Below are 27,124 nucleotides of genomic sequence, written 5' to 3'. Positions count from 1 at the left end.
TAGTAATCTCAGCTAATAACAGTCCATATAATAACACAAAAATCTTCTGAAAATGATGTGATAAGAATATTAGATTCGAAAGTTTTTTCCACAAACTGAGAAAGGACAAAACACAACTTTCAACAGGATTTAAGTGCAATCAAAGAATGCCAGCCTAAAGTGGGAGGATAATTGAATGTTACGCAAATCAGTAACATTTGCCATTGTAGCAAAACCCACAATTTAAAGTAAATAAAATAAAAATACATACAGACGGCTGCTGATCATGGTGATGGTTGTTTACAAGTGTGTCATCATACACAAGCCAAACCACATCACCTTATGTGAAGCAAGCATGACAGTATTCAAACCTAGTCTTGTGTGTCAATACATGGTGAAAAACATCATTGAACTTTCACAAAGCAACTATATTAAAACAGTTGTTGTCCAACCTCTTAGTATGATGGTTCACACTCCAATGAACTCCCACAAAGTGAAACTCAGTTCTCAAGATATTGTATATTTCACCATATCGTTGTTTGTTGTTTGTTGTTTAACGCCGCACTCAGCAGTATTCCAGCTATATGACGGCGGTCTGTAAATAATCGAGTCTGGACCAGACAATCCAGTGATTTATCATGAGCATCGATCCACGCAATTGGGACCGATGACATGCATAAACCAAGTCAGCGAGTCTGACCACCCGATCCTGTTAGTCGCCTTTTACGACAAGCAGAGTCACCTTTTACGGCAACATGGTTCACCATATCATTTGGTATTTTAATTGTATACCAACTGACATATAAGTTATAACCATCCACTCATAGGTGCCATATCATTTGGTATTTTAATTGTATACCAACTGACATATAAGTTATAACCATCCACTCATAGGTGCCATATCATTTGGTATTTTAATTGTATACCAACTGACATATAAGTTATAACCATCCACTCATAGGTGCCATATCATTTGGTATTTTAATTGTATACCAACTGACATATAAGTTATAACCATCCACTCATAGGTGCCATATCATTTGGTATTTTAATTGTATACCAACTGACATATAAGTTATAACCATCCACTCATAGGTGCCATATCATTTGGTATTTTAATTGTATACCAACTGACATATAAGTTATAACCATCCACTCATAACTGTATATTTTAATGTTTATGTGCTTGATATACCTAACAGTAACATTTTCAAAAAAATTGTTTTGAATAAATATGTTAAAAACAGATATGAAACTTACAGTGTATTGTAATATGTATAGATATGATCCACACAGCCAATGTGATAGATGATCAAAGATGTTCCTAGTGTTTTGCCCTGTGCAGCAATTAGCTGCTAATTGGGAGACACTTAAGGGAATATACATAAGTGTAATGCCTCATATAAATAGATCAATGCAGAAATGTCCAGGAATCATTAACGTGCATATGTCAGTATTGTTTATTTGGAGGGGTCGTAACTTGGCCAGGGTTTTACGTGATGGACTAATGAGTGTCCAGTAGCCATGAAGAGAATGGACACAGAAAAAATATACTGCGGCCCAAGGGACGCATAATAATATTCATTGTACCTACAGCGCATCAAGAGCAGTTATGGGTGGCTGTCACTTCATCCACCAATCATGACCACTGTGAAAAATTCATATACTCATCAAGATATCAGTTCTGCAGTCATATGACTAATCTCTTGTTCAATGGAGGAGTGCATATCATTTGAACTTAATTTGAAACAAATTTATGAGCTCTTCGGGTTCAGGAAATGTCACTTCTGGCTTCAGACGGCCAAAAGTAAATATTATCGCTGTAGCTCAGTTTAAACTGTAAGTACTACGACTGTTGCCGAGTTAACACTGAGCTCTACAACTGTAGCTAAGTTAACACTGAGTTCTACAACTGTAACTAAGTTAACACTGAGCTCTACAACTGTAGCTAAGATAACACTGAGTTCTACAACTGTAGCTAAGTTAACACTGAGCTCTACAACTGTAGCTAAGTTAACACAGAGTTCTACAACTGTAGCTAAGTTAACACTGAGTTCTACAACTGTAGCTCAGCTACAACTCGTAAGTATTACAACAGAAACTCACTTTAAACTCTAAGTACTATGACTGTAGCTAAGCTAAAACTGTAAGTACTAAGACTGTTGCTCAGTTAAAACTGTAAATACTATTGTTGTAGCTCAGTTAAAACTGTAAGTACTATTGCTGTAGTTCAGTCAAAAATGTAAGTACTCTGACCGTAACAACTAACTTACAAGTAACAAAGTCGTTAGAACTCTGGTCTGGATTGTGCCTCTTCTTGCTTTAGAAGTAGTGAGTAACTGAAGTCAGCAATATTCCAGCTACATGACAGCTGTCTGTAAATAATCAAACCTGGACAAGACAATCCAGTGATTGACATCGTACCAAAAGTCCCATGTGACCAAAACTGCACCATTTGACAAGTTGACACTAATGACAGTAAAAGGAATGCAATCCTGGGCTCACTTGCACAAAGCGATCTTTGTAAGCCTATGTTAAAGCATGGGAGTTACGATCATCTTAGCGCTGAGATCGCATTGTGCAAGTGGGCCTAGAACTTTGAATTCGCCAGCCGAACAGGTTTTCTGTGGCCAAAAGGAGGTAACCTGGCAAGTTCCCTCACAGGAACCAATGTTTCATGGACGGCTGTTGAGAGGAAAAAGAACCAGTATTACTGCCATAATGTGATTTGTTGACTGGCACAACAGAGGTGAGGTGATGTGAAGTGAAATACATATGAGAAACACAGATCAGAATTATAATCAAATATGGCCCCACCAAGAAACATTCTTAAACATTGAAAGATGGGTTTGAAGTAACATGTGTAAAGTTTGAGACTTTAGGCTCTAGTCTGAGCCCGGCCTAGTAAAAATCTGTTTGGTCTAGTCAGCTTCAGCAATTATAGTTTAAGTTAAAGGGCAAGTTCACACGGAAATGAAACTTTTTTTCTTGTACTTTTTCCACATTAAAAGTGTTAACATAGAAGTGTCATAGACAAAAATATAAAAACATCATATTTAATTAACATATTTTTTGCACTAAAACGATTTATATTTTTCACATTTACCAAGTGTTCTATTTCCATAACAAAAACACCATGGCTTATGTCCCTTGCAATATGACGTCATTGGTGCCAATTGATAAACATTATGACGTCATCATGCTTTGTTAGAGCCGCTTCACGTGGTGTAGGTACAGTTTTGTGATTCTAGCATCTCAGATGCCAGCCAGAATTGTGTTATGCTGAGTCACCACTGCGCCGGAGTGTGTCGTAGACCATGTTGTTTTACCGCAAACTGGTCCTTGATATCTTTTGCGTTGAGAATAGACAGGGACCCAGTTGAATTGGCACCAATTACGTCATAATCTAAGGGGGATAACTCAGGCCTATTTCGCTCGTAAAATGAAGGCCTCATAACGGCATATCACTTTCACACTATTGTGAGCTTCCTACTTTCACTGTGAAAAAAAATGAGTGTATATTTTCAAACACAGATACTAACTAATTCTAAAATTGCGTTTTGTTTAGAAAAAGAAAGAAAGTGATTTTTGCGTGTACACTTCCCCTTTAAGAGACAAGTATGGGAAGTAGATGCAAAAGTTGTTGGCACAGACTGGATTAACCAAGTCAGAAGCTAAAAGGTTCCAACACTGTACCAAGGGTGAGTACAGAAGTGTTCACGCTCAACCAACCCATAGCCGATTAGTTTACAGTAATTCCTTGAGCTACAGTTCCAGCATGAGATTTTACCCACAATATCAAGTTAGAATCTAGTAAAATTATAAGCTCAGCTCATTAACACTGCATAGTGACAAAGCTATCAAAACTAGCTAGTGCTAATTTCTATCACTGTGGCAATTGGGGCAGTTATTATGTTGCATCACAATGACAAGTCGATAACTGAAAAGGGGAAATGAATGCATGGAGAGTGCTGTGTTCCCAGTTATTAGTGAAGCCTGGCAGGGCGTGGAGGGTGTGGAATCATCCCACAGATGACATCCTTACCTTGTCAGCGTGCTGACGGAGTTAACCTCTTTGGTCATGTGGACAAGGCGTCCGACCTCTGATCAGAAGGTCTGTGGTTTGAATCCCATCACAGGACTCGGTAATTTTAGGGCCGCTACATTGGCGCCCAACGTGAGGCTGAGGACGTTCATATTACATTTGAGCAAAATAAGCCTCAGTACCCTACTATGCGGCCCGGGACGTGCCTTCTGTTGACGGGGGAGTATGTAGCAAGGCAAGGAGTCATCCCACAGATGACATCCTTACCTTGTCAGCCTGCTGACAGGGTTAACCTCTTTGGACATGTGGACAAGGCGTCCGACCTCTGATCAGAAGGTCCATGGTTTGAATCCTATCACAGGACTCTGAAATTTTAGGGCCGCTACATTGGCGCCCAACATGAGGCTGAGCATATTCATATTACATTTGAGCAAAATAAGCCTCAGTACCCTACTATGCGGCCCGGGACGTGCCTTCTGTTGACGGGGGAGTATGTAACAGGGCGTGGAGTCATCCCACAGATGACATCCTTACTTTGTCAGCCTGCTGACGGAGTTAACCTCTTTGGTCATGTGGACAAGGCGTCCGACCTCTGATCAGAAGGTCCGTGGGTCGAAACCCATCACGGTACTCAGAAATTTTAGGGCCGCTATACAAGGATGTGGAATGACCCTTCTCCAAAGCCATTACATCGTTAAAAGCAATGATATTGAATAAATCACCCAGTATACCTCTGAAGGGACATTCTGACAAGCTCTGTGACTCTGAAACTATTGGAAGACTGACCCAAATGACAGCTCCTATAAATGGGATTTTCTTATATTAGAACACATGGTGTATTGAGAACATGATGATAAGTTCACACTGAACTTTAATTAACGATTGACTGTGTATGTTTTACGGTTCATTGAGGTATGAATTGAAAAACCGATGTGCAAACTGTATGAATCCGTGTATCAGCAACAGAAAGAAATATTATATCACTGTTTGACCATTGGTGACACAAAAGCTGGGTAATATCAATATACAAACATTTACCTGTGACTGAACTGTCGTTCGAAGTAGCTTCTGTTCTCCTTTTCTTCAATCGGGTATTCAGGTACTTCAAATGGGGCAGTCACCTGGCGACTGACCTGTTCATTTCCTATCTGACTTCGGTTCAAAATGGAATCTGCCAATGCCTGTAGTTTGTCATCAACATCAGTGTGTATGTGTTTGGGGAACTTTATTCTTGTGGGAGAAAACATTGGTGACGTCACCTCTGGAAAATATGAAGAAATTGCCAGAGAAATATAAACCACAAGAAAGAAAGGATTTTGAATATCCATGTTCCCTCCAACAAGCTACTAAAGCACTAGTGGTGACTATTGGTCGGGACATCAATATTGCGATAACTATTGATACTGAAACAAACTATTGCGATAACTATTGATATTGCAAGCAAGTATTGCGATAAATATCAATAGTTTTCAATGTATCATTTTAGATGGATCTTTAAAGTTGAATTAAAAAGTGGGACAAGCTCCCTATAAATGTAATAACCATAACAACAAACAAAAAGTAAAGTTTGAGATATGACTAATTAAATTTGTATTTTTCTTTAAGAAAAAGAAACTTCCACATTACCATGTGTAAATTACTACCACTCATGATCAAAAGAAAAAGCAAATTTGAACAGCATTGCATCTGTTTTATTGATATGGTAAATACAATCGAAACTATCGATATTCCCGAGGTGCACCCACACTTGCCCATACAGTACAATGTCAAAATGCCCCACTGTATTTGAAAATGTGGGCCTTTTTACAAATTTAGGGGCTAAAAACACAAGGCCCTACCCTAGAATTATCTGGGTATTTTGGCAAAAGGTGTGCCTATTATAAACCTATATTCTTACCCTTAATTCCCCCATCAAGTTGCACGTTACAAACCTATATTCTTACCTAGAATCACCTCATCAAGTTGCCATCACTTCCCATCTGGAAATTTGTACTGACATTTCCTACACTCTTGGAGCCGAATATCAGCCTCCTTTAAAGGATAACAACTTTTTTCTTCTTTTGTTTTGCAATGTTTCAGGGCCCTGCCTCCTCATCAGGAGTATACTAAGTATGAATTTGTGAGTTAATAAATAATATATACAGATTCTGATGTTCCTATCAAAGACCTCCCAATTTGCATACTTCCATGGTTTTGTTGCCAGATGAGGGCATACATTATCTTAGAGAAATCGATGTGTCTCATTACATAAACAACACATATCAAACAAAATTCTGATCATACTCCATGGATATAATTGCTAATTTCACACAAGGAAAGACAGAGTTTGACGTACCGTATTCGACGTAATAAGCGCCCAGGTCTCTCTCAAAATTAGAAATAGGCGGCTCTTATTAGAATATTATTTTGGTGGAAAAAACAGAGTTGAAAGATAAATTTCATGGTTTATGCTGACGGTCTGAACTTTTTATATACGACAGATATATTTTATTGTTCCAGAATTTAATTGCCCATAATTAAAGGTGCATATAACACACGAGTACGTATTATAAACGAATTAATAAGTCGTGGGTACATTGATCAATCGGTAGGGATTCTAATTGGGATTGTTCACCTGCCAATATATTAGCAAATATCGCCGTGGGCGCTTATTAGAGCGTGGCGCCTATTACGTCAAACACTCTAGTTCTCAGTAACACAGAGCAAAAGTGAACAAACATTATCCAGGGCATATGAATGCAGAGCATCAGATCGATTACCGTCCTTGTGGGTCAAGTGACCCACTACCTGAGAACTCATGGGTCGCTCGTCACACAACTGACCCATATAACATTGCTGAGAAACTGATGAGTCAGTGAATTTGCTTCACACTGCAGGCCTATGAGATAGGTGGCTAAAATACAAACCAATCTCACATTGACCAGCTCCAGGCTACAATACTGATATACATATAAGAAGTGTGTCTATAATGAAACTTTTACAGCCATCTATATAAGACAACGACAGGATAAATCACAAAAAACAATGTGTGGTATATTTCACCACAAAATATTGATCTATCATGACGTCATTTCTGGAGATTCGAACATATGCTCGCAACTTGATGACATCATACATTGGACGACATTACTTTTGAGAGGGAAGTGTCTAGTTAGATGTTCCCCATATATGTAGCTGGGCAACGCAGATAAACACTATGGGCCGAACGATCGCACCCGAAACTAGGGGCCATACAATAATTGGTGTTGGGAGAAAAGGTACAGATAATCGATGTGAAACTTGTGAGAATATCCGGGAAATACCAAACTTTACCCCCCTGTTCACAAAATGGATTTGCCCAACTTTGCTTAAGCCCAATTGTATTCAGGGAGTCATCCTTATTTAAATATGAGTAAATATTCTTAAAGTTTGCAGAGCTCCAGATAACTTTTTCAGCAATTGAGTTTTTACTCTAGGGTTTCTATCTTAATTGGGTTAGGACATTTTTCATTGGGTGACCAATATCTGTTCACTCATCTATTCATCACTCTATTCGTTTTTTTGCAAAATTACCCCGGTAGTGAACATTTTAAGATTTAAAACAAAATGAAATAATGTTTTAGATGAATATAACTGTTCTAAATATATAGGCTTGACTCGGAGAGTAAATTAGCTCGTAATTGTGTTTCGGAAAATAGCTCCTTTGTACGCATGCTGAAAATGCTTTATTGGGTACTTAAGCATGCTATTTTCATACATTTGAGTTTTTCATTTAATGCATGCGTTTCTGTACGCAAGTTAATTGAAAGTAATTGGGTTTTGAATATTTTTTGGGCACATTTTACACAAATACACTTCTGATCTGTAGCTCTGAGTTTTTACATTTTAATGGAAGCTGAACAAATTGTTGATATCTCAAATAAGAAATATAATGACGTGTGGTCATCGTTTATTGTAAACAATGCAGGGGGAATAAGAAATGAGGGGAGCATTAAAACACTACAGGGAGAATAAACCATAAGGGGCTCCGACTGTGTGTTATTGTACGATAAACAACTCCCACTCGTCTTTTATTTCTTAAATAATGTGATCGAAAGTAAGAATTAACGTCAAGCTAGGTATCCGATTCCCCTAGAATGTTAAAAGCTAAACATGTTAGGGCCCCTAGATTCAAATACCATAGAACAACACCACAAAGACTCCTTAATTTCGAAACACTGTAATAGACACTCACAGTTATGAATGCATCAATGACTTCCATGTGTTGCCCAAGTCAACTCTTATTAGTACCTGCTTACAAAGTGGTATTACAAATTAAGGAGGATCCTGGCATCCTTGTTTTTTTGTTGGTTGGTTTGTTGTTTTGCGCCGCACTCGGCAATATTCCAGCTATATGACTGTGGTCTGTAAATAATCGAGTTTGGACCAGACAATCCAATGATGAATATCATAAGCATCGATCCTTGTATGACAAGCATAGTCACCTTCTACAGCAAGCATGGGTTGCTGAAGACCTATTCTACCCCGGATTGAGGTTTTCTACAATAGGATTTTTATATTGGTACTTGTAAAATATTTGTTTTCGACATTAGAGAAAGGACATCAACTATTAGAAGGATCCCCTAACTGTAATTATCAAAGAATGAGTGAGACCAACACATCAACTTATCTAGCCCTTCTCAGAGGCTGATATACTCAAAAGTTTGCAGAAAATGTCGTTAAAATGCCTATATGCAAATTAAAACATTTCCAATTCATTTTTAAAGTAATAACTAATTTCATGGCTTTATCAAAGTGACTTGTACTTTACCAATAACATGACGAAAAAAGAATGCTTAATTTGAACAAAATAACAGGGTTTTTTCCAGATTTGCCAGCCAAGGACACTTAGTTTGGAAATCGTGGACAAATCCCTGCTGCATACATGGAAAACAAATTCAAAACCATTGATCATCATCAAACGTGACAATGACAAATACATATCATCTGACTCAGGTATGGAAATACCTGTGTTCATGTCAACAGATGTTACAGGCTGTCTGTCTACATCAACATATATGTTCATAATAATCTCCGACATTTCAATGAAACCATCAATCTCTATACTGTGGTGCAGAAAGGAATATCGGAGTGTTGTACCAAAGTTGACACATTGCAGATTTCCTTGCAATACATAAAAAATGATCAGTTAGATCAGTCATTGTGTACTACACATCAGTCTAAATTTACTATTAATTCTGCAAACGTTTTGAACCCTATGTTTAGTTCATAATACCATATTCATTTCATGTTCATCTGCCGAAGATCCGGGTTAGAATCGGTCTTCAGCAACCCATGCTTCCCATTAGAGGCAACTATGCTTGTAAGAGGCGACTAATGGGATCGGGTGATCAGGCTTAGTGATTAGTTGATGCATGTCATTGTATCCCAATTGTGAAGATTGATGCTCATGATGCTCATAAAAAAAATATAAGTTGAAGAGCAAAATCATACAGGTTTAAATAAAAAAAATCCAGTAGTGCGGGGATGAGCGGTTTTAAGATATGAATTTAAAAAAAGAAAATACAAGTACGTAATAAGTGCCCCACTCTAATAAGCACCCACAGCTAATATATTTGCTAATACATGTATATTGGCTAGCGAACAGTATCAGTTAGCACCCCTTCCGATTGATCAATGTACACAAGAGTTATATCTGTCGTACAAAAACATTTCAGGCTGTCAGCATAAATCACGAAATTTTTCTTTCAATTCAACCAAAATAATATTCTAATAAGAGCCCCTAAAATTCACACTTTTAAAAATAATTATCAAAATGATTAATACCCAGTGAATTAGGAGATAAACATGTTTCAAATGTTAAATGCAAGTCATTGCGCTAAGATCGATTTGTGCAAGTGGACCCTGATTGGTCTGGTACTTTAGCAGGATTTTCATGAATGAACAGACATGTTTTGGCACACAGTTCTCAACATATTTCTTGCAGGTTGGCATTGAAACTCAAACAGTAATTGAAAGTTTGAAACCTAGTCACAAAATATGAATATTTTTCAAATGATAATGTCCAAACTATTCCACACTGTTTTTTCATCATGGCACAAGCACCAAAATTCTGAATGACGAGTGACTGTTCTGACAGGTGTACAGTACTTCACATCAACACAATGTTGGCAGGATGAACGTGTGCACTCTCAGGGCGACATCCTTGTTGACGTCCCACCTCTCGTTATAACGTGACAAAATCATGTTCATTATGTCTCTTCGAAAATCGGTGTCATTCGAAAATAGGGTACTCGGCGATAATATATGCTTACTCACTTCAGACGAGACATTCTAAGGAAAAGGAAATTGTTTATGAAGCGAGCACTTCCCCGTTACTGATCTGCATTAATAGACAGCCACTACTATCCTGTCCTGCGTGGACTACCCGAAATCATAAATGCTGCGGTACAATGAATGCTGTGGTACCACAGGGTCCAAGTTATACCCACAGGGATCTTATCAAGACAAAACTGCAACTATTTCACGTTGGTTGAATATAAATACAATTTATTACTTTTATTTGTTTGTTACTTAACATGAAAACTGAGCTCCTGTCATATTCGACTCACACTTGATCAGACTGAAAGAAGGCAGACCTCCAAAAAAAACACACGACCAGCTGATCAGGTCGAGTGGCTGCCATATTGACGTAAGCTAACAGTCGGAAACCTGGATCATATATGTTTCTTTTTCATAAGCTGCACGCAACGAAGGGATATAAAACGCATTCATCTTAAACAAATGCAAGCACACCTCAATGTGCGTAAATTGTTATCATCTTTCAGTGGTGCGTTCACCTCGAAAACCTGACGGAAATCTGATCCGTTCCGAATCAGAGAAACTATTACCTGCAGCTCCTCGCTTTTTAGTCTCGTCATCTAAATCATGTTCTTCGATTGGAAGCTCCATCGTATAGAAAGTTACCAAAAATATGAAGAACAGTAGATATTGTGACAGATTTAGCTCAATTCATTGATGACATGCACCCAGCACAATCGTTCAACGCAATATCGTCTGCGAGTCTGAAGCTGTCATTAGGGACAAGTTATTAACAATGTTTACACATGTTCCCCCCAAATTGTCCACATCGTATCTGAAACAAAACTGAATGCAAAGTGTAAAACAGAAATATATGATATTTAACCTTATATGCACGATATTTGCCGGTTTATATTTGATATGTTGCTAAGGACATTCACACATAATAATTATTTATTTACAATGATTGATCCCTACATAATTTGTATGGAAACTTCCCAGTGCCTTTATTGTGGAAACTGGATTAGGCGTAACCGGCACAGTGACAACAGAGTTACTTAGACTCCAGTATTGAGAATTCCCTTCAAAGAAGGGCATAGCATACGTGGTTACTTATTACATAGGTGACTCCTTGGGGATTCCGAGTAAGAATTGGTCTCCGTTCATAGATCTGTCGCTACGGAACAGGAACGGTCTGGCTCAGTGCGTGCAAATACGTATATATATACATACGTTATGGGACATAACACTTATATAAATTATATATGTATTTGTATTGTTTCGTCCCTAAATTGACGTATGTTTTAAATCTTGAAAAGCATATTCGTGAAACCGGTTGAGTAAGTTATACAGCTCATCTTTAGAATTTTGTATTTTATATATATATATATATATATATATATATATATATATATATATATATATATATATATATGCGTGCGTGCGTGCGTGCGTGCGTGTGCAAAAACGTGCAAAGGTAAAAACGAAACAAACCCAACTTGTTAACCATTTAGACACGTCAGATAACTTTCATACCAATATTCTTCCTCCTCGTTGCTCGTAGGTTATTTTCTAATTATCCAATAACCTGTATAATTTACTTTGATATCTTCTTGACGAAAAATGCCACGCTCGAAAACAGACAGCAATATCTTCGATATCACATATGTACCGACAACAAATAAGGGGACGACTTGTCAGCGGCAGAAACTAACATTTTTGGTCTACTAGTCCTTACAATCATAACATATATCAAAACCCCTAAAACTTAGCAAATTTGTACTAGTCCTTAAGATACCTTAACTATTAGCTAGTTTGGCAAGGACTACAGGACTAGTGCCAATTTCTAACGCTGCTTGTAATTATTTGAAATTAGCCATATAATATATATAATGCCGTGGCGTTGCATCTGATCACAAATTAATTTCCCAGACATCTATCACCATTACATCTTCACTATCATATCGGGGACACGGGTGGCCCAGTCGTCTAAGGCGCCGCGATTCGCTGTGCAGAGTTGGGTCCTTTGGGCAAGACAGAAACCTATGATTGTGGGTTCGAATCCCGGTTCGCCCCAATTATGTTTCTAGGTCAGCACCATACCCGTGCTCGTGGGTTTCACCGAAGTGGTAAACGTCTAAGACCTGCATCACTTCGGGCTTTCCTCCCACATTAAGCTGACATGCCGTGATATAACTGGAATGCTGTTAAAAGCGGCGTTAAACCCAACTCACTCACTCACTATCATAGCATCTGTCCCCTTTTTAGGTCGGTAGTTTCATATTGTATCTGAAATGTTCCATGGGGTTCGTGTAGGGAGAATATTCAGGTCATGGCTTAACATTAACGTTGTAGAGGATGTCCCGTGTCATGTTGGAGTGAGTGAGTGAGTATGGTTTTACGCCGCTTTTAGCAATATTCCAGCAATATCACTTCGGGGGACACCAGAAATGGGCTTCTCACATTGTACCCATGTCGGGAATCGAACCCGGGTCTTCGGCGTGATGAGCGAACGCTTTAACCACTTGGCTACCCGACCGCCCCGTGTCATGTTGGAAACTATACCGCGAGGCTGTTATTGAACTAACTTGCTTTTTGGTATGGTTTGGTTAAAGCGTTCGCTCGTCACGCCGAAGACCCGGGTTCGATTCCTGACATGGGTACAATGTGAAGCCCATTTCTAGTGTACCCCGCCGTGATATTGCTGAAATATTGCTAAAAGCGGCGTAAAACCATTCTCACTCACTCACACAAGGAGACGTCTCTCATTGGTCTTCGGGTCTCGCTGATGCAAGCTGGCAAGCTACGTCGCTACTTCAAAAGGAATGCTAAAAGCCAGTAAGATTTTTTTAGAAATCTGCGCGGCCTGGAGATCGTACAAGGAAGGCGACATAACACCATCACAGATGCTGAACATACGGGCTTCAAACCATGGACCAAGGGTTTGATATGTGATATGGAACTGTGATATTGAACTGTGTAATCACTTGTGTAGTGCCCAGTTAGTGCATGCTGAATTAAGATCTGTGTGCATATGGTGTTATGAACTGTTATACAATGTATATCAAACAATTACTATGACAATTATTGAGTTTGTCTTCTTTATTTTGTGTGTGGCCGTTATGACCTTTTTTGTTGTGGCCGTCATGACTTTTGTGCGTGGCCATTTTGACTATGGGTTGCGGCCGGTTTGACTTTACCTTTTGAGGCCGTTCTGACATGAGGCAGCTGTGACCCGCTTCCGTGAAGTCCACAGATGGACGCCATTAAATGGACGACAATGGACGACATTAAATTTCCGAGTTGTGAATTAATGTGTATTAATCATAATATCCTGGCCACGGTGTTTTTCTGAGAAACCGTGGAAAGACGAATTGTATCATTATTAGTCTTCCATACAAATGCAATTTGTACCATGTCCGGATTTTAATAACGAGACTTACTTCCCTTGGAAATCATACTTTGAGAGACTTTTCAGATGAATTAGGCCAGAGAGAATTAATGTTTTGAATGGGAATCGCAGGAATACAGCACCACGGCATTTATACAGTTATAAAGTTGCGGGCGTCCATGGCGATAACGACTCAGGCAGCTTGCTCAACTTGACACACGCGGCTGTGAGTAGAATAACGGTAACATGTGACCTTGTTTACAGTCAACTTGAACGGCTCTGCACTCTCCTACATCAGTAGTGTCTAAATATTTAAGTTTGCAGGATAAGCATTCTCTACCCTCTATTTGCTATCTGGGACGAATTTGTACTTGGCTGCGATGGCAATTTTTAAATGTTGGGATTGGGGACCCGCTATTTATTACAGGGTGGATGGGTGGGGTGGGTGTCAGAGGTTTTTGACTGACTAGCCTAATGTACGGAAAATGGTAAGACCTTCGCCAGTATCTCCCCTCCAAAATAGAAATGATTCAGCCGCAGTGCACAGGAGACGTTTGGAGTTTTTGTTTGTTTGTTTGTTGTTTTACGCCGCACTCAGCAATATTCCAGCTATATGACAGCGGTCTGTAAATAATCGAGTCTGGACCAGACAATCCAGTGATTGGCATCGAGCATCGATCCACGCAATTGGGATCAATCCAGTCAGCGAGCCAGACTACCCGATCCCGTTATCAGCCTCGGTGATCGGTTGATGTATGTCATCGATCCTAATTGCATAGATCGATGCTCATGATGTCAATCCCTGGATTGTCTGGTCCAGACTCGATTATTTACTTTTGGAGGGAGGGAGGGGGTACGGACGGAACTCTTTCCCAGGAAATAATCACCCTGCGCTAGTGCTTATTATGCATCAGGGCAAGCCGTCATATGGTGGGAATGTTGCTGAGTGCGGCGTTAAACAACAAACAAACCAACAAAGCATTAGGGCTTGTACATCATACTTTTGGATGACCCTCCCCATGACCTTGACCTTTTTTTAACCCCTGCTTGAAAACTGAAAAGAAAAAATGCAAAACAACTGTATTTGGTATTTTTTAGTGTTCTTATTTTCATGATCCTCCCCAAATATGTGAATTATATTTCATGACTCTCCCCTCATTCTGTCCGGGTATGAGGATCTATACTGAAACATTGCGATGACAGTATAAAAAAGAGCTATTGGTTATTTACACTTAAGGAAGACTATAAATAACTATAATAGATTGCTGGCAAACTGGAAACACAGCCATTTGATACTTACTGGCATGATCGAGGCGGTCAGCCCAGTGGTTAAAACGTTGGCTTGACACGCTGAAGACCCACTGGTTTAGCACTTTAAAACAGGCATTAGTCTTGACTGGTACGTGCAGCCACACACACACGTACACGCACACGCACACGCACAAACACGCACACGCACAAACACGCCTACTCATGCACAGAGCTCTATATAAGTGCAATAATCTGGAACATTAAACCCTATTTCACCTCCCCTCTACCTGTTATATTGATGTCTTATGAAACTCTGACATGGGTACAATGTGTGAAGCCCATTTCTGGTGTCCCCCGCCGTGATATTGCTGGAATATTGCTAAAAGCGGCGTAAAACCATACTCACTCACCCACTCACTACTGGCAAGATCACTGTTGTAAAATCACTTATAAATACTGTATTCGACGTAATAAGCACCCCGCTCTAAAAAGTGCCCAAGGCGATATTTGCTTATATATTGGCTTGTGAACAATCCCAATTAGCACCCCTTCTGATTGATCAACGTCACTTATTTATTCGTGTATAATATGCGCCCTTAATTATGGGCAATTAAATTCTGGAAAATAGATCTGTCGTGTGTAATACGCACAGACTTTTCTTTTGTATCAATTCAAATTAACGATCTTTCCACTCTGTTTTTTTCTCACCAAAATTATATTCTATTAAGAGCTCCCTATTTCTTATTTTGAGAACTTATTACGTCGAATACGGTAATCAACTCTAGTGCACATATTGTCAGCTTTACCCAACCCATCTGATCAATTTGTTAAAGATCTAAATAGAACATTTCATAAGTTTATATGGATTGGAAAGTATGATATACCGTATTCGATGTAATAGGCGCCCAGGGCGCTCTCAAAATTAGAAATAGGGGGCTCTTATTAGAATATTATTTTGGTGGAAAAAACAGAGTTGAAAGATAAATTTTGTGGTTTTATGCTGACGGCCTGAACTATTTATATACGACAGATATATTTTTCCAGAATTTAATTGCCCATAATTAAGGGTGCATATATAACACACGAGTGCGTATTATACACGAATAAATAAGTCTCAATGATCAGTCGGAAGGGGTGCTAATTGGGACTGTTCACGTCGAATACGGTAATTTAAAGAACCAACTTGATAAAAAGAAACACGAAGAAGGTGGTTTAGACTAATTGACCTAAAGGTATTTATTCAGTCCCAAAAACTCATCCATCTTAAACATCGTGAACAGTCCAATAAGTTCAAAAGCCCAAGTGTATTTTCCAATAAAAAACTTCATCAGCTTAGGTGCAAATTGTATTTCTTAGGGCGTCTTAGGTATTTAAAACTTGATAATACAATACTTTCTCTGTTTTATAGAACATTTATTCAAAACATTTTAGTTTTTAATGTTAACTGATCGTATGTTTGTCTTAGTTTGTCAAGATTTGTAATTAATACTACTAATAGTAAATTTTTTTTTGGTTTGGATATTAGAAAGCATCTGAAGCCCTCATAAAATTGTATCTTGTGTCTTTACCATGACAGTATTTACGCCACTTTTAGCAATATTCCAGCAATATCACGGAGGGGGACACCAGAAACGTGCTCTCAAAATTTAAATTGGGGGCTCTTATTAGAATATTTTTTTGGTGAAAAAAAACAGAGTTGAAAGATCGTTAATTTTGTGGTTTATGCTGACAGCCTGAAATGTTTATATACGACAGATATGTTTCTCCAAAATTGAATTGCTCATAATATAGGGTGCCCAACTAGGCAGGAATTTCTGGACTTGATCGTAGCGCCACCAGTGGCTATTACCAGTTATGTCCCTTCTAAGCCTCTCCTATGGACCAATCAGATTCCACCTCTCGCATCACTTGCGTTTGCTTCACACAAAATGGTGGCGTCGAGTCGGGACGATCTGATCGATAATCAAGATCTGTATTGTGATAAAACGGGTCTTACATCGCGAAATGCGTCAAATCATGCGAGCACCTTGATTAAAAAAAGGAAAAGATTTGGAAAATAACTGCTGACAACGAGTTGGCGGGGCACATGTTTTGCAAATCCCGCAGTCGTCCGAAATCTGCACGACAGTTTTCGAAGCGGATTTGGATTGATTGGACTATGCATAGATTCGTTAGTCCAGCCAAAATGTAACTCCGTAATACCAGCCTAGTTCAGCAAGGGTGGAAACTGGACTTTTATAGTCAGTTAACTCACTTGCCTCGGGAAGATGTCGGAAGGGGTACTAATTGGGATTGTTCACAACCAATACATTAGCAAATATCGCCGTGGGCGCTTATTAGAGTGAGGCGCTTATTATGTCGAATACGGTAATAGTGAACTGAATAAGGGTGAGTTTGTGAGCCTGTGGTACTCTAGCCTTATTGTTTATGACAAGAGCTGAAGTATTTATTCATGTTTCAGGTGTCAACAGGGGACAACAGTTCCAGTTTTGACTCTGGGTTCAGAGTGTTGGGAAAAAATGGCAGAGACCTGTGGTGTCAGGACAGCACTTGAGCCAGTCAGGAGGAGTTCAAGAGAGAAGAAAAAAAATGTGTGCAGTATGTATGAGTATGATAAGATATCTTTGTCTTCAAAGAAGAAAGACAGGATACGAGTATCCCCTGATGGGAGAAACACAAGCAGCTCAACTGACAACTATGGCAGAAAACAGAAAATTATTTCAGCAAAACATCCCAGACAGAAGCAACAGAGATATGAAAAATCTAGCAGGAAGTGTGTGGAAGCTTCTCAAACAAGTGTTAAGGAAGTGTTTGGTGATGAAATACACAAGAGTGGTACAAAGACGTCCAGTTGGGTAACTGGACCGGTTGGACGTGAAGAGAGTCCGATGTTTAAGTGTTGTCCAGAGTCACCCCGAGCTGGTAAGGTCTCTGTAGCATCACAAGCAGAGTGTGGGATTCCATGGGGGCCTTCTCAGCAGGATGTGCCCGTAGGTGGTAGGAAGCAGCAGGCTGTGTCTGCAGGTGCTAAAGGACTGCATGATGTGTCTGCAGAGGCTAACAAACAGCAGGATGTGCCCGTAGGTGCTAAAGGACTGCATGATGTGTCTGCAGAGGCTAAAGAACAGCAGGATGTGCCTGTAGGTGCTAGAGAACAGGTGGTGAGAAGTGATGAGATGTCAGATGAAGTACAGGAGGCATGCTTGGAAGAAATAAGTGATCCTGAGTGTAAGGACTTGCTGGTTGCTAACCTACAGCTGAGTCCTGTTAAGATAAGTGAAACAGACACACATGCAGGTAATCAGTTAGGAAAGAAAAATGTGGTTAATGCGTATTCTGATAGTTCAGACTCACCCACTAAGGGGATCTCAGGCAGTGAAAGATCCAGTTTAACAACAAACTGTGTACTCCAAAGAAGGAAATCCGATAGAAATCACCAGAAGAAGAATGTTGATGAAGCATGTTTGACTGACAGCTTTTTGTCCCTCAATGAATATGAACTGTCCAGGATCCGATCTCCCTCAGAATACGCCAGCACAACACCCGTACGATCATCAGAAGATGAGAAGGATCAAGATGGATCTTTTCTTATAAAAAAGGGAACGCAGAATTTTCAGAGGAAGAGATCAGTAAGTACGAAATACTTCTGTTCATATTGTGGCAAGGTGTTCGTCAACCAGAGTCTTCTTGTCACTCATGAACGCTGTCATTCTGGTGAGAAACCATATCCATGTTCCATCTGTGGACAAAGGTTCGCCCTCAAGTCTAACATGCATCAACATAAGCAACTTCACTCAGAGGATCGGCCTTTCATGTGCGAGGTTTGTGGCAAGTGCTTCAAGACCAGGTCCTACTGCAGGGAACACAGCAAGACTCACCTCGCTGTGAAAAGCTTCAAGTGTGAAGTCGCTGACTGTGGGAAAACCTTCTCCAGTAAAAGTAATCACCAGGCCCACATGCTGTTCCACAGTGGGGAGAAGCCCTATGATTGTAAACATTGCCACAGGACATTTCGACGAAAACAGGCATTGAAAAAGCATCTGTTAGTTCATTCAGGAATTAAGAAATTAGAATGTTTGTCATGTGGAAAGACGTTTGTCCAGCAGGGGTCATACCATGCTCATGTCCTGCTTCATGAAAAGAAACCATATTCCTGTGGAGTGTGTAAAAAGTTCTTTGCCTCGGAAGAAAAGAGGGAGTCTCATCAGTTGCTGCACACTCGGTACCCTTTCTATAACTGTGAATTCTGCCATCGAAACGGCATGAACTTTCAAGATCTATCAAAACATTTAAAGAAACATGGTCTTCAGATTTTGCGCAATATTAAATGCCCTGATTGTCGGAGGTCATTCACAACACAGAATATTTTCGAACAACATACAGCAGTAATGAGTCTCACATGTTCTGCATGTGGAGTATCCCTGAACTCAGCCTGTGTGTATTACTCGCATAGAAACAGCCATAGGAACGACCCTCATGTTCAACATGATCAGATCCTCGGTCATGTCTGTGATATCTGCGGGAAGGACTTCCAGAAGATGTCCCTGCTGAAGAATCACAAGCTTATCCATGGTGACACAAGGTTCAGGTGTGACACTTGTGGTAAGGAGAGTAAGACCAAACCATGTCATATGGCACATGTCAAAACACACAGTGGCTTGAAGCCCTTTTGTTGTGAAGTTTGTGGAAAGTACTTTGTGTCTCATACCAACCTTCAGAATCACCAGCTGATCCACACAGGAGAAAAGCCTCACTGCTGTCACATCTGCAGTAAGTCTTTCAGGACACGTGCTTTGCTTCGCGAACATGGGAACGTTCACTGCAATGAGAAGCGTTTTAAGTGTGAACTTTGTGGTAAGGAATACACAAGCCGGACAAATTACATCAATCACCTCAATGTCCATAAGGGACAAAGAAACTATGAGTGTGAACACTGTGGGAAGAAGTTCTTTGCCAAGTATGTGATGAGAAAGCATATTCAGATCCATACAGGACAGAAGAACTACCAGTGTGACTTCTGTGGGAAGAAGTTCATCCAGCACGGGAATTGGTTGATTCACCGACGCTCACACACAGGTGAGCGACCTCATCGGTGCCAGCAGTGTCCGGCATGCTTCGTCAACTCATCACAGTTGAAGAGTCATAGGAAAAGAGTCCATGATCAGAAGAAGGAAGAAATGTGTGATAAATGCTTCAAACATTTCTATGACAGAAAAGGTCTACTGTCACACATGAAAAATGTGCATGTCCGAAAGGAAAATGGCGAGATATTTTCATGTAACAAATGTGATAAGCTGTTTGTTTCCAAAGAAAATTATCATGCCCATGAAGGTGTGTGTAAGGTGTCTAAAAAACCCATGCCTCGACTTCAGCCATCAATTCTTCAAAGTGTCTTAAGAACAGTCTACTCTAAAGCAGGCATGTCATCTTATGGTGTGAAGGAGGATGCGGACTCCATGCAATCAGGTCAGTTGTTACAGGAAAAAGACTTCCTGTTTCAATTTGAATCTGTGAAAGTTAAGAAAGATAAAGAATTAGATGGGGACACAGAACTTCCTGACCAGTCACTGCCACGAGCAGCCCAGCAGTTTCACCTTCAATCTCTCCCTGGTGTGGACAATGACCCTGCCTGTCTGGCTGGAGACAATATCGAGATAGTTGAGATCAGTGAGGCGGTCATAGAAGCAGATTTATCCAGTCCTAAAGTAGAGGTGAGAGAAGACGCATCTATTGCTCCTTTGGGATTGGGTCAGGCTGTTGTAGACACAGAAATTGGTCTAACAGAGGAGAGAGAAGATGCATCTGTTTCTCCTGTAGACATGGGTCAGGCTGTTGTAGACACAGAAATAGGTCCAACAGAGGTGAGAGAAGATGCATCTGTTTCTCCTGTAGACATGGGTCAGGCTGTTGTAGACACAGAAATTGTTTCAACAGAGGTGAGGGAAGATGCATCTGTTGCTCCTGTAGACATGGGTCAGGCTGTTGTAGACACAGAAATTGGTCTAACAGAGGAGAGAGAAGAAGAGTTATCTGTTTCTCCTGTAAACATTGGTCAGGCTGTTGTAGACACAGAAATTGGTCTAACAGAGGAGAGGGAAGAAGAGTTATCTGTTTCTCCTGTAAACATTGGTCAGGCTGTTGTAGACACAGAAATTGGTCTAACAGAGGAGAGAGAAGATGCATCTGTTGCTCCTGTAGACATAGGTCCAGCTGTTGTAGACACTGAAATTGGTCTTACAGAAGTTGAGGTCAGTGATGCTGTGGTGGAGTTAACCCTTCATGAGGTGGAGATCAAACTGGAAGCTGATGTGCTTAAATCAAGTGTCCAGCCTCTACAAAGGCCTCAGGCCAAAAAGGGTACTGAAAGTGTCGGATCTACCCATTTGGCATACAGTAAAGAAAGTACTGAAAGAATAAAGTCTTGCAGTGTAGGAAATGAGGTTATCGGAAATACAAGGACAGAATCACTTCACAGGTGTGACATTGTTAATCTAGGCAGCAATGAACCCCTACAAGGAGCTACAGTTGTTGACGCTGGAACCTTGTCTGCAAAAGAGACTAATGACACTCAACACACTGGGTCATTTCATGTAGCAGCTAAGATTACAAAACCATCAGCATCTTGGACAATGAGTAGAAGTAGCTCCATGTTCCAGTGTGACTTGTGTAAGAAGGTGCTGGTGTCTGGCAGAGAGGCCATGCTGCATGAGGAGCTCCACAAGGCCGACCTGCTGTATCAGTGTAGCCTGTGTGGGTTGCGGTTTGGGACAGCAGCTTCACTCACCTCCCACCTCCAGACACACAGTCAAGTCAAGGGTCATCAAGAGAATACAGCTGCTGATGGTGGCAGATCTACATACATCCACGGTGAAGGTTCTCGTCGTGGAATGACTCGTATTCAAAACTATTCTTGTGACATATGTCACAAAGGGTTTTCCTTCATAGGACTTTTTAAGCTTCATACAGAGTCTCACAGGGTCAGCTGCTGCCTCAAGTGTTATAGATGTGGCCGGATATTCCAAGACCGGAGGATATTTGATTGTCATATCCAGTCTCATTCTGGGAAAGGATTCAAGTGCGGGGCTTGTGGGAAGATGTTTTCGATGAAGGCTGTGCTAAAGATACATCAGAAAAGACACAGTTGGCATGGTTACTCCCCCAAAATGATAAAAAACTCAACATGCCCTCTGCAGCATGCCAAGAATGATGGCCTCAAGATGCGCTTTAATGAACACGGAGCAATCAGATCATCTTCGGATGCAGTGACACCAACACTGAGAACCAGCAACCCTGTTACACTAGTTCCTGTGGATAGAGAGAACATAAGTGGAACTGTGCCCATATGCATGTGTGGTGTGTGTGACGCAACATATTCAAGAGAGGAGGACCTAGTGAGACACCAACAGGTTCATATGGCTGGGGTGAAATACCTATGTCAGATTTGTGATCTTCATTTTGACAAAGAAGTTGCTTTCAGAAATCATATAAAGCTCCATGGGGAGGTTGTGCAGGTGGGAATGGGGAACACAGAATGTGGGTAGCTTGTTTAGGATAGGATGGGAGATGACTTGGGTACCTTGGAGACGGGATCTCAGGGAATGTATGACACATGGGGAGGCTGTGCAGGTGGGAATTGAAACACAGAATGTGGGTAGCTTGTTTAGGATAGGATGGGAGATGACTTGGGTACTTGGGAGACAGGGATCATATGACACATGGGGAGGCTGTGCAGGTGGGAATTGGGAAGGCAGAATGTGTGTAGCTTGTTTAGCATAGGATGGGAGATGACTTGGGTACCTGGGAGACGGGATCTCAGGGATCATATGACACATGGGGAGGTTGTGCAGGTGGGAATTGAGAAGGCAGAATGTGGGTAGCATGTCTGGGATAGGATGGGAGATGACTTGGGTACCTGGGAGACGGGATCTCAGGGATCATATGACACAAAGGGAGGTGGTGCAGGTGTGAATTGGGAAGGCAGAATGTGGGTAGCATGTAGATAGGTCGTCATGGTCCCAAACAGGAAGATGGAGTCTGTGTCAATGTTCAGCCTTGCCGGTTTGTGGAACAATTTATTGTTTGGCGCATAATATATTCACTCAGTAGGGTATTGGGCGTAGATGTGGGGCATAGATGGGTTTATTTGCATCAGGCCTATGCTCACCTAGGCCAAGGCCCCCCAGTCTATAGACTGCCGCCATGGTCTAGTGGTAGAGCGTCCGCGTCATACCAAAAGACTTTAAAAGATGTTACTTGTTGTTACCCCCTCTGGCGCCGGGCATTAAGGGACTAAAACAAGGACTGGATGGCTCGGAGTCAGTATACTGTGTCTGATAGGGGTATTCATGTCAAACGGCGGCATGATATCTCAGTGGGCTAGCACTATAAAGTCAGCATCAGTCCGGACTAGTACAAGAAGCCACACACACCACACATGTGCATGCATGTCCCTGCATAAGTGCAATAATCTTGGACACAACGTTAAACCACAACCACCTCACCTCACTCCACGGCCTATTCCAACCCTGCCAATTGCCCCACCGGGTCACATCCCCCCTCTCTTGTTTAATCCATCTCTCTTTATACTTTATGATATGACACATATGTTAACTAGCATTTGTTGGACCAAGTTATCAGTAGAATTTTTCAATAAAACATGTACTTCAAACTTCATGAATATTATCTTGTGTATTACTTCCTATGACAGATTCTTAACTCGAAGGTTATTGAATTTATTTACTAGATAAACAAAATGTATCACTTCAGTGCTTCATTTCTCAATGCAATAGATATAATGACCTAATTCATCTTTCCGAGGCAAGGGAGTTAACTAACTATAAAAGTCCTGTTTCCACCCTTGTCGAACTTGGCAGGAATTTCTGGGCCCAATCGTAGCGCCACCAGTGGTTATTATGAGTTGTGTCCCTTTTCTGCCTCTCCTATGGACCAATCAGATTCCGCCTCTTGTATCACTTGCATTTGCTTAAAAACAAAATGGCGGCGAAGAGTAAAGGCGATCTGATCAATAATCAATATCTATATTGTCATAAAACGGATCTTACATCGCAATGTGCAAAAAAATCACGTGAGCACTTTGACTAAAGACATGAAAAGATTTCGAAAATATCTGCTGACGCCGAGTTGGCGGGGCATATGTTTTGCAAATACTGCAATCGACCAGAATCTGCTCGACAGTTAACGAACAGGATTTCGACTTCGTTACGCGATTTTGATTGAACTATGCATAGACTCAGCCAAAATATAACTCCATAATACAAGCCTAGTTCGGCAAGGGTGGAAACTGGACCTTTAAGGTCAGTTAACTCACTTGCCTCGGGAAGATTGACCTAATCAGGATTAAAAAGAAACAGTATAGTGCTTCTGTAAGAGATGCTCTGTTAGACAAAATAACAAATCAAAAGAGTTTCAAGCTGAACTAAGAAAATATACAACAAAGAAGCCACAAAAGGATAACATAAATATTTCGGAATGTTTTTTGCATTTTTAGAATTGATTCGAAGAATGCTATTGCAACTCCACTGAACAGACTGGACATTCTAATATTGATTTTAATTTGAATGATAATGAATATTAATTATGGTTTATTCTAAACTATATGGTGTTGCACAGGAGTCTATTTATAGTTGTGTCAAGAGATGTGCTAAGACAAGTAATATTTTTTCTGAATGTTTTGATTGTCCTCTACGTCTTAGACAAGGCTGTGTGATGATTCCTTTCCTAACCTTCATGTTTATCAATTGACTTGCTTGACAAATAGATTCACCTTCTGCTCCAGGTGTACAGCTACACATTGATATCGTACAGGAATTTTTGATGCTTTTTGAAGATGATATTGTCCATTTTGGTGATACTATCTATTGGCTCCAAAAAATATTGATGTCAGAAAATCTTTTTGTGACAACTACCATTTCTCAGTTAATCTAGATAAGACAAAATTCTTGTTTTCAAAATGGGTGACAATTTATCAAGATTTGAGGGGTGGTAATTTGACGAGCATGAACTTGAGTGTGTATTTAATAAATACCATGGAGTATTATTTTCTAGATCACTGTCATGGTCTAATCAGGTTAATAAGGCCTCCTTTCAGTTCTCTTTGAAACTATAAAGTCGCTGGCCACGCTGCAGCCTTGACCGTCGGTTGTTTTAAACATTTGACTCCAAATCTGGTAATTTTTACTGTATGGTTCTGAAGTATGGGTTGTAGATAAATCCCCGGAAATAGAAGTTGTACAAATGTTTGCGTGTAAGCAGTTTTTATGTGTGAAGCAGTCGTGGAAGAGAATAAGGAAATATTCTACAGATGTACATATTTGCATGTGAACGTGTTGCTAAGTATTTGTTAAAATAAGCAGCGTAAAAGGATCACGTTTTGAAACGAAATGTTATTATTTATTCATGTTAGACTGTAATAATGGTATGGCCGCCTGGGCATCAGATGCTTTGGGTTCGAATGGGGGCAGCAGTCTATAAATAACATTGCCAGCTTCATGTCTAAAATAAAGTGAAAAATCTTCTTATGACCAAGGTTGATGCGCAGCCCTATCAAAATTAACCCTTTATGACGCATTCAAAATTAAATTTGGCTCAGAATCATATTTTAAGGAGATAACTATGTTTAAGTATAGGCATGCACTTGCTCAGTGACCCGTGATGATGGGTCTTCAGCAAAACATGTTTGCTTAAAATGGGACTGTGCTTGTCATGAGAGGTGACTTACGGGATCTGGTGGTCAGGCTCGGTGACATGGTTGATGCATGTCATCGTATCCCAATTTCGTGGTTCAATGCTCATGATGTCAATCACTGGATTGTCTGGTCCAGACTCTATTATGTACAGACCGCCGCCATATAGCAGGAATATTGCTGAGTGCGGCTTTAAACAAACAAACAAACAAACAAAAGTTGCTCAAATGAGATGTTGTTCCCAGCTTTGTGATACAGAAAAGAGCTAAAACATCAACGGTTATGTTTTGTTTGTAACCCGGGTAAAGTAGATGAGTATCAATTTGTAAGAATTTGTAGCAATCACCATTTGGGATGTAAATATATACCAATTACATTCTACTTGTGCCACAAATTATATAAGCTCAATATGTTGATGTCTTAATCTATTGAACCCACTGTTCAATACTTACCTATCTATACTCGTCACACCGAAGACCCTGGCTCGATTCCCGAAATGGGTACAATGTGTGAAGCCCATTTGTGGTGTCCCACGCTGTGATATTGCTGGAATATTGCTAAAAGCTGCGTAAAACCATCCTCGCTCAATCACCTATCTATTAAAAGCAATGCGATTGTGGCTTGTGTAAATTACATATATATTGTCTATTGTACCTTACATTCTCTCACACTGTATACGATGTAATGTGGAATGGGAAAATAGACTACACTATTTGGAAAAAAAAGATGAACATCAACATTTCAATCACTGGTTTGTCTGGTCCAGGATCGATTACTTACACAACGACGTCATATGGTTGGACCATATTGCTGAGTGCGGCGTTAAAAGGCAAACAAACAAACAAACAAACAAACAAAGAGACGAACAAACTGCGATCACGTGACATGAGAGTTTGGAAATGAAAAAATCTGAACGCACCTTATCCATATGCAAGAACAAGGAGGCGAAATATACGTCTGAAAGTGTCGTCTTGGCAGTCATGAAATAAAGCAATGACATTAAGGTACGTAGTACTATGGAATATTAACCGAACATTGCTTTGGTAAAAAGGCAACCCTGCGTTAATATGGTATAATACGTACGCTTCTCCGACATGGTCAGTTTAGTCGATTTTATTTTTTCATATATATTTTTAACCAAGCAATGTCATTGTAATACACATATAGCCAAATAATGAATAAAGGATACATCTTTTTGCCATGAACAAAGTTGAACTGAGAGTGTATAGGTTGACATAGAGGTGGTGCTGAGGTGAAATGGTGAAGATTGTTGCACTTACTTCGCAACGTGCATGTATGTGTGTGTGTGTGGCTGCTTGTACTAGTCCGGACTGATGCCGATTTTATAGTGCTAGCTCACTGAGATACGCAGTTTACCATAAATATCCCACTTAGACACAGTATCCTGACTCCGAGCCGACCAGTCCTTGTTTAATCCTCTTAATGTCGAGATCCAGGCATGGTGACAATAGTACC

The 27,124-nt window shown here is 40.2% G+C and overlaps 2 protein-coding genes across 5 annotated transcripts in view; one reads left to right on the top strand and one right to left on the bottom strand.

Moving 5' to 3' along the window:
• LOC139477126 (AMP deaminase 2-like) overlaps positions 1-11,054 on the bottom strand; it is a 67,318-nt gene extending 56,264 nt beyond the window's left edge. For all 4 annotated transcript variants that reach the window (XM_071259677.1, XM_071259678.1, XM_071259680.1 and 1 more), the window contains exons 1-2: positions 10,894-11,054; positions 5,063-5,285 (exon numbers count right to left, since the gene is read on the bottom strand). In XM_071259677.1, coding sequence (XP_071115778.1) covers positions 5,063-5,285; positions 10,894-10,954 — 284 coding nt within the window. In that variant the 5' untranslated portion in view covers positions 10,955-11,054. The remainder of the gene's footprint in view (positions 1-5,062; positions 5,286-10,893) is intronic.
• Positions 11,055-13,781: 2,727 nt separating this feature from the next.
• On the top strand, positions 13,782-23,077 carry LOC139477144 (uncharacterized). The gene is made up of 2 exons (XM_071259694.1): positions 13,782-13,920; positions 17,407-23,077. Exon 2 carries the CDS (start codon positions 17,465-17,467, stop codon positions 22,484-22,486), a length of 5,022 nt encoding a protein of 1,673 aa, XP_071115795.1. The 5' UTR covers positions 13,782-13,920; positions 17,407-17,464; the 3' UTR covers positions 22,487-23,077.
• The last annotated feature ends 4,047 nt before the right edge of the window (positions 23,078-27,124 follow it).

This window comes from Haliotis cracherodii, unplaced genomic scaffold (genome assembly GCF_022045235.1).
Source record: "Haliotis cracherodii isolate W230 unplaced genomic scaffold, xgHalCrac1.p SCAF_31, whole genome shotgun sequence".
In the NCBI taxonomy this organism is placed as follows: Eukaryota; Metazoa; Mollusca; class Gastropoda; order Lepetellida; family Haliotidae; genus Haliotis; species Haliotis cracherodii.
Note: the sequence above shows the minus strand (reverse complement) of the source record. Positions and strands in the feature narration are given on the sequence as shown.